The sequence below is a fragment of the Cyprinodon tularosa genome, unplaced genomic scaffold (genome assembly GCF_016077235.1).
Source record: "Cyprinodon tularosa strain WSP-4 unplaced genomic scaffold, ASM1607723v1 ctg31, whole genome shotgun sequence".
In the NCBI taxonomy this organism is placed as follows: Eukaryota; Metazoa; Chordata; class Actinopteri; order Cyprinodontiformes; family Cyprinodontidae; genus Cyprinodon; species Cyprinodon tularosa.
In genome coordinates, this window is record NW_024039019.1 from 3,245,862 (window position 1) to 3,254,956 (window position 9,095).

Below are 9,095 nucleotides of genomic sequence, written 5' to 3' on the forward strand. Positions count from 1 at the left end.
TAGCTCTGCCATTTGAGGACAATGGTAGCATTTGTTGGGTTAAGTTCTTTTTAAGCAAAGGAGAGTGGACCTAAGAAGGATGTTCCCTTTATGAAGGAGGAGGGGGTGATCTGTGATAGGTGTGAAACCAGCATCTCACCTTCCTTCTGGCTCTTTATTAAAGTTTGTCTAAGCCAAGCTGTGAGCCTTTAGGCTTCTTGTGTTGCCCCGATGCAGAGAATTTCTCTACGCAGCCATTTTTGGCCTGCTGCTCTCACTTAATCAATCTGGCAGATTGGCTTTGCTCCCTGACAGAGGAAGGACCCTGTCGAGACCATGATTGAGCATAAGAGAGATGTATGTCTGTCTCTCTTGGTTAATATCACCAGTCAACATTATGCAGGGTTCAGTAGCCGTTACACTGAGGACAGAAAGGGAGGAGTATAGCTGCTGGAATGGGATCAGTTACTCTGACTGGACTTTGGCCAAGTTCTGCTAACTTGATTTTATTTTGCCTCCTCAGATTTGGCCAGTCACAAAAAAGAAAAAAAACTAACAGCACCCAGGAGTGTTTTCCATCAATTCTCTTTTGGGTGACCGGAAAATGATGGATTTCAGCTGTGTGGACTCGGACTGTTCATCGAGGTGGTGCAATCTAAAGACGTGCGGTGTATTCTAAAGTGGCCATGAGTGTGACGATGCATTCAGCAATGGTCCAAAACAGAGTCTGTCATTTAGCCCAACAGCACTTTGTATCTTTCCTCCTCACGATGGATGAGCTATATAGTGGACTAAAATTTGTTTCTAAATACTGACAGAAACAGAGTGTCTCACAGTCTTGTTGTTTTAAAGTCTCAAATCACAAGTCAACAGACTGTGTTTTATACAAACCTGCCAAGTGTTTTAATTTTAGTCATTTACATCAACATTTACTGTTGTGGCGTTTGTCCAAAGCTACTTAAAAAGGCACAATCCAAGCCAAGACCAATCGAGGATACAGCTTAGAATATGATTCACGGATCATCCTAATCAGCGAATTGAATTGGCAACAACTTTTACAACCAAATGATTATGTCAAAATAAGTAAATCATGATTGTTCAAGAAACGTTCTCCCAACCTCTACTATTTACTTGTTTTCTCTTTTAGAACTACTATAAAATACATTCAAGTAATGAAACTTTTATGATCATAATGAATGATAATTGGGCTGCATAGTAGCACTGGTAGCTCTGCTGCCTTGCAGCAAGAAGGTTCCTGCATGGAGTTCGCATATTCTCCCTGAGAATGCGTGGGTTCTCTCCGGGTACTCCGGCTCATGATCTCTCCGAGTACTCCGGCTCATGTCAACCTAACGGTTATGTCCAAAAACTAGACTGTTAGGTTAATTGGCTTCTCTTTAGGTGTGAGTGTGTGTATGAATGGTTGTATGTCCTGTTTTTCTCTGTGTTATCCTGCGAAGGACTGGTGACCTGTCCAGGGTGTACCTCGCCTCTCGCCCGAGGACAGCTGGAGATAGGCAGCAGCATCGCTTGGGATAAGTGTGACAAAAAATCGATGGAATGGATAATTCATAATCAATTTAAATCTTTTTCAGAAATACTTTTCTATGCCTCCTGTGGGTTTTCACCAGGTGGAGTTCGGAGCACAGTAGTTTTGAACAATATAAAGCTTGTCATAAGGTGCACACTGGTGTACAATGTTACTCCAGCTAATTACCTAAAACAGTAACATTAAAGGTCCACTGTGTAACTTTTGGCCACTTGGGGCACTAGACCTGTAACTGCCCGTATTTTGCTTCTACTAAAGATCGAAAATAATAAAAAAGATTATGACTTTAGACTACGAGCAAACTGTTAACTTACCCGTCTAATAATAAAGTTGAAAAAAGAGAATTGGTTTTACATCAGCCTGCCCCAACGTACAAACTCCCTTCCAAGATCTACTCTCGTTTTTCCTCGCACACGATCCCTTTCACGCTTTCTCTTTAAAGCTTCCTTAGAAGGTTTAAATTTCTCCTTGCCTCAGGGATGACCAGTAGTCGAGCAGGTGGAAAAATACTAGAGCAAAAGTCTTAGCTCCATGACTATATAAGAGCCTGTGACCATAAAACGGTACATTCTTCCAGGTCACATGACCTGGCTAATGACTGTGGGTCTTCTCCCAACGGAATTTCAAGAGGAGAGACCCACTCGTACCATTGATCGTGTCTAGCACTGTATTGGCCTGAGGCATCATTTAAAATAACTCATATGTGTCAATTATTTAGGTCACAAACTCCACAGTGTGCCTTCAATAACTAAAAACATATATAAGCACTAAATCTATTACTTTGTGCAAAAATATTGAGCGAGTCCTCATTTCTTTATATATGGTTTTCTTGTGTTGATGAGTCGATGAAATCAGCTGGTTTTCCTTAGATAGAAAACTCTGAATCAGTCTGAGTGTATGATCTGGTTGAATTGTCTCAGCAAAGTGCCTTGAGATGACATGTGTTGTGAATTGGCGCTATATAAATAAACTGAATTGTATTGTGATCCTCTCAAGTTACCTCAAATAACTCCCACTTTTCTGAAGGCCTTAAAGCATTCTCATTGTTTGTTTGCTTGGTATTCAGGTCAGTAAAATCTATTACTATCTAACCCTCAATAACATCTAATTATTCTTTATTTACATAACATTTAAAAATAACAATGATAATCTGTATTTTGTAAATTTACATTCCAAATAAAATGTTTTTTCAACCTATCACATTTAAGAAACCGCGCACACCAGAGGAGCAATCTGGGGCTGAAGGATTTGCTCAGGAGCCTGAGTGGCAGTCTATGGGGTACATTAAAAATAATGTATTGTTCCCAAAGCTTTGTTGTAACTGATATTATAGATGTTTCATTAAAGTATTTGTTAATACTGAAGGCTGTAGACAGAAAGGATCTCATGTAGTGCTCTGTCTTGCAATGGATCCAGAAAAGCCTCTGACTGCTGACACTACTAGTAAGGGACAGTTGAAGGATGAAGGAGAGAGTATTGAAGAATACTTGAAGTGCTTGCAGCCGTGTTTGGATAGCAAACACTCTGCTCTAAGCAATAGGCCAACCCCTACTTTTTTTTAAATAATCTTTATTCTGAAAAAAATAAACAGTTGGAAAACTGACATTTGAATCAATAGTAGGCTCTTTAAGCAGTGAAAAAATAACTACTCTCAAAAATTTCATAGCCTTTTCGTAACAACAGATGTGGGATGTGGTGAACTGTCATTGATCTTCCTCTGTGAAACTTATAATGAATATAGAACATGCAGGGTGCTTCCCATCAAAGTTTATGATATGGAAGTTAAGTACCGGTAATGTAAAAATGAATAAATACTTTTAAATTTAATGAACTCTGTTTTATGGATTTTTACAAAGACCGTATCTCTCAACAGAAATGCCGTACATGTCCTTTCTAAGTATGGTTCCATACATGAAGGTCTTTGGGGATTTATTGTCCCTCGCCTACATTTCATGTTTAAATAGTTAAAAGCCCCTGTGTGAATAATCAGCATATGCAAACATGATGCTAACAGAGGTTCATAGAACATACAATCTGCATTGGTTTTGGCACAAGTTAGACAAATCCTTAGCTTCTGCCTCTGGGTTCATATAATCATAATCTGTACTAAATAAAGATGCTATGACAGTTAGCTATACTACATATATTATATTAAATACTTGTATTTTTCAAGGAGATCCCACTTTGAACATTCTGAACTCCCCTTTTGCTCTGATCTACAATCATAAAGTCATTTAAACTGTTTTTACTGTTTTAATCTAGATTTGTGTGTACTTTATAACAAGTGCTCCTGCACAAGAATAGTAACAACAAACATTGATTTTATTAAATCCACAAACTATACCAATGATAACATAGTTTGGAAAGCATAAAAGAGCACTTTAGCATCAACATTATGTTTCTAAAAAGCCATTAGCTTAAAACTTGGCACAAGGTAGATGACCATCCCTCAAACTCTGCATCATCTTTTTGCTGGGTTTCATCCAACTTACAGAAATGTAACTTTAAGATATTTTGTCATTTGCTGCAGATAGTTTTTTGTGCCTGATTTTTTCTTCACATACCTAATTCTTAAAACACACACTGCACATAAATTGACAGAAAACAAGGTCCAATGGGGTTTGTTAGAAGTGAACAACTTGCAAATAAAGAAGATTCAGTCCCCAATAGACACAGCTTTCTCATGCCACATATTGATTAGCCCCTCTGCAAGGCACTTGCATATGCATGAAATGCACGTAATGTTAACATTACTAGAAAAGCACAATATAAGCTTTGTGATAACATTCAGGACACAGGGATCACATTAAAACATTTAAAGCAGAGTTAGATAAAAAAAAAATCACAAATTAAGGACACCTTTTAAAGCATATCTTCATTCTTCACATGAAAACAGGAAAACGACACATCCGCATAGCCATATACCAGTATATGGCTCTGATTTGTGCATTAAAACTGACAGGCCATGCAAGGTGAGTAATGACTGAAGAAGCAGCCAAGATGCCTCAGTTTCTCTCAAAGGGAGCTTAAGACATCCACAGCTTAGGTGGGTGAACCTGTTGACAGGTCAGCTATCAATTGCGCACTTCACATGACTGGTTGTTATGGAGGAGAGGCTAGAGAGTCATTGTTCAAAGAGGTTCCGCTTGAAGTTTGCCACAAACTTAGAGGAGCAACAACAAAATGTGTAAGAAGGTTCTCTGTCTTGGATTTATCGGCACACAAAGAAAATACTGTGTGGCAGAAAACTGCCCAGTGCTTCTTATTTCTAATAAAATACTATTCCTACCATGAAACATCGCTGTAGCATCAGTTTTGCTATGTAAACTTTGCTGCTGTTTTAATTGCAGCAGAAGCTGGTTGCACAGAATATTGACTTGATTGCATCATAAACTGCCTAGCACACATTACAGTTTTCAGATTTTTATTCATTTAAAAAGTATTTAAAACTTTGTTTTATCTGAATTCATTTACTCTAAAAATGTGCTGTTGTTTTTTTTTGGGTTTATCAACATGCTTTAGAGGACTTCTTCAAAGAGAATAACCATGGTTTTCATGCTCTCTGCACATTATCTTTTTTTCTTGCATTTTCTTTTAGGAGCACTTCACTCCTGAGTGTAAGTTCAAGGAAAGCGTGTTTGAGAACTACTATGTTACGTACTCGTCCATGCTTTACCGCCAGACCCAATCTGGACGCTCCTGGTATATTGGCATCAACCGGGATGGTCACATCATGAAGGGCAATCGGGTGAAGAAGACCAAAGGAGCCGCACATTTCCTGCCGAAAGTCATAGAAGGTTTGTGTCTTCAATGTTTTTGCCTCTCTAAATTTAAAAACATAACTATCTACATGTGCTTTGAACAAAATCACTTTTTATCACAGTCGCCATGTATAAGGAGCCATCGCTCCATGAGCTTGCCAGCGAACCTGTAAGTCCTCCACGGAAGACAGCGAAGACGTCAGACTCGCCAACGCTCAAAAATGGACGGAAGGAGTCTCCCCAGGCTGATGCCTCATAGCACAGGAGATCGAGGGTGGGACAAAAGAATAGAAGTGACACTGGGATCTCAGTTGCTCCTAATGCACTGAGTGTGGCTAAAAAAACAGCACTCACTGGCCACAATGTTCCATAATTGCATTTCCAGATGCCGGGATAAAAGGACCACAATTTTAAGGCCAAAAAGGCCTGAAAGAGGAGTCTCCACCCTCACCTGAAGTCACAGAACGAGAACCCAGGGTCTGCAATACCACCTCAACTTCCCCATGTGTGTCTCCCTCCCTCACACTGTGTCTCCTGTGACTTCTTAATGCATGGGTTTCTTTATTTTCCCACCAATTAATTTTTTTATATTTGCTCTGTTTTACTTAATGTTCAGCCTGCACAAATTTCCCTTCTGACTCAGCAACATAATCCTAACCCATGTTGAGCTCCTTTTGAGCCTCCATGTTGGCGACAGCATGGTTCTTCCTAACCCTGTTCTCCATCAACCGATTGCCCACCAGCTAAACTAATAACAGGGTCTTCTAAAGCTTAAATCAAGATGAAACGGATCAGAGGAAAGCAATAAGTAGGAAGCCTGAGTCAGGTTATCCCAGCAGGCAAAGAGGAGCAAAGCAAGTTTTTTAGATTAAAAGAAATTATCAGTGTTTTTTTTTTGTTTTTTTAATTCTTTTAATATAAGATTTTCAATTGATGATGTTTGCCTGTCAAATATAAGGTGATAATATTAGATCATTTATGAGTAAAAATGGTGATATAACAATGCTAAAAGTTAGACGAAAAAAAAAACAAAAAATGAAAATAAGATCAAACTAAATATAAAAATATTAAATTATATGTAAAATTATGAGGGTACTTTATTCATTTATAATAAAAAATACATTTTTTATAATAATCTTTTTTTTTACAAAAAATAAGGCATACCCTTCATACTTCCTGATTGCTACCACATGGTCAGTAATTACTGCACAGATCCATCAAAAGCTACAAATGAGCAACCAGGACACAAAGTTAAACCAGGGTGCATCGGAGTTCAGACGTATGGAAAAAGGTGCAGTAATGTATACTTCAGTCAGCATCTGCTGTCAGCATAAAACCGGGTTTGAAGCCCAACATCAAAGCCAGAGAGCCTATGAGCTGGAGCACTTGTTATTCCGAGGACGTCTGGCAGCTAATCCACTCCCTCGCGTTATAAAATCACCTTGGAAGAATTGCCCCTCCTCTCCAAAACAAAAAAAGAAAGAAAAAAATGGAGTGGTCTAAAGAAATGTCTCGGCGTGACAATGTTTTAACCCCATTGAGTGGGTGTGTGCAGATGGACCATAAGGTTTTTTTGTGCCTGTGTGTGACTGAGAGCCTGAGCATGCGATAGACGGTGCAAACGTGGGTAACATCCTCTGTGTCCTTCACACCCAGCTCACCATTGTGTCTTTGATACATCGGCTCCTGTGAGTAAGTGATACTCCATCCGTCTTGTGAACCATTCACAGTGACTCTCATCTCATGTAGGTTTGATAATAGTATGTTTTTTCATGGCCACCGTTTAGGGATTATTTTTCAGACGGAAAAATTGGAAAAAGGGTTAGATCATCAATGGCATATGCTTTTATTGTTCTCTCTGCTAAAATCCACGATGGAATGGCAATGCCAGCATAATGTTCTCATGACAAACCTTTGCTTTGTCTGGCAAACAGCAGTAGATCTTAAGGGCAAGTAAAAAATATATTTTTTTGTGAGTCTAAGTCAAGTGGTAACATAATTCGAGGAAGGGTCCTAGAATGTGATTTTGGGAGTTAATGAATGTACACTAATGAGAGTGAAAGCAAGTCAGAAATAAAGAATGAAACTGTGAAAGAGGTTAAGTCACATGGAGGCGGTTAGTTAGGAAGAGTGAAAGATTAGCAGGTGTGTTCTTGGAAAGTGTCGATAAGGATTTTTAAGCAGCAAAGGAAACAGGATGGGTTCAGCTGTGTGGTATGCAGCGTGTTGATATGGTAATGAATGAGAGACAAAGAGGCAACTTGAGGCACTGTATTCAGTATATGACAGTGGGAAAGAGGAGAATCAGTTGGACAGCTTTGCTCAACCAGCCCCAGCTTACTGAGTCTTTGAATTTTGGGGGAATTTCTGCAAGAGGAAAATCCCTCAGTTTCTTTAAGAATATTCATTCATGTGGGAGATACAGTATCATAGACCTTTGGTTCTCTATTTGTTTCGTCTCCCAGGGAAATTCAGCATACTCATTTTCATTTCTACTATCATTAACCACAGTATAATTTTAAACCAACTGTGCAGCAGTTAGCTCTCAACTGCGCATTTATAAGATGCCCGTAAGCCTTAGATGTGGAAGTATTTGAATCCACAAAGCAGTGACACCAAAATGTTACTCTAAGTCTACTTAAAATGTATTCAGCTATGATAATTATTTAAAAGGGCGAGGTGGGGGTGGTCATTCAAGAAGAAACGAGCATCGAGCTAAGTTTAATCTGCTCTCTTAAGGTTAACTCTTCAGTTTATTCAGGATTTTGTGAAAGGATGATTAAACAGATTGGAGCAATGTCTTATATAATATACCTTTATATAACTTCCAGGCCAAGAGTTTTGATGCGTAGCTGCAAGGGTAACAGTTCCTTTTGCTCTCTTCATCAATTGGTTTCAAATCAAACTTTCTGGCGCATGTCAAAAATGTGGCCATTTGTACCCACTGGAAGGATGTTTAGTACTCGGTGGCCCACTGAATATCTATAGAGATTTTATTTTCTATATTACTAGTTAACTGTGCAGATATATGGTTATATGACATAAATAATCTTTATTTTTTTGTTTTTGGGGGGAGATTAGGTGGCACTTGTGGCTTGTTTTTTCGACAGTAGGTTTGAGAGAGGGGAGAGACATGAGGCAAAGGACCACAGGTTGGATTCGAACCCTGGTCGGCCACGTTGAGGACTATGGTCTCCGTAAATGGGTACATAGATAATTTACCTTGATTCGGTTTAGTGTAACTAGGCATGTTAAATTATTATTATGTTGCTAGAATTTGTCATTCATATTTAATGATACCAAATTTGATGTCAAATTTGATTTCAAAGCCAAACCTTTATTTTGTCTAAATACTTTAATTTGTTAACATTAGTACAACATCAAGTGAAAAGACAGTACATAATTGTGCAAGTGTATATCAATAAACAAAGGAAAAAGACAGGAAAATGACTCTTTTTCTACTCAGTAATAGGCTAACTTTGGCAGTCTTGTTGGATTTTGGGAACAAAGTTTGATAAAAACATACTAACAAACAACACTTTCTTGAAGCCTGAAAATTTAGAACACCATGTAGAAATTATTCACAGTATTTGCTTTTTAGTGCTTGAATATCTGCCCCACCTCACATACTGTCTGTGCCAACAGCACATGTGCAGTGAAAAAGAAAACCTGCCTCAATGGTGGCACCTTACAGAACAAAGAATTTTTGTCATTCAAAAATAATGAGTTTGGAGTTTCCTGATTCCTACAGTTAGACAGTTTTTAAATTAGAGAACATAATACCCACATTTTCCATATTAATTGTA

General features: G+C 38.4%; 1 protein-coding gene across 1 annotated transcript in view; it reads left to right on the forward strand.

Moving 5' to 3' along the window:
• Window positions 1–6,779, forward strand: part of fgf11b (fibroblast growth factor 11b) — a 46,000-nt gene extending 39,221 nt beyond the window's left edge. The window contains exons 4-5 of the mRNA XM_038292284.1: window positions 5,127–5,325; window positions 5,412–6,779. Coding sequence (XP_038148212.1) covers window positions 5,127–5,325; window positions 5,412–5,548 — 336 coding nt within the window. The 3' untranslated portion in view covers window positions 5,549–6,779. The remainder of the gene's footprint in view (window positions 1–5,126; window positions 5,326–5,411) is intronic.
• The last annotated feature ends 2,316 nt before the right edge of the window (window positions 6,780–9,095 follow it).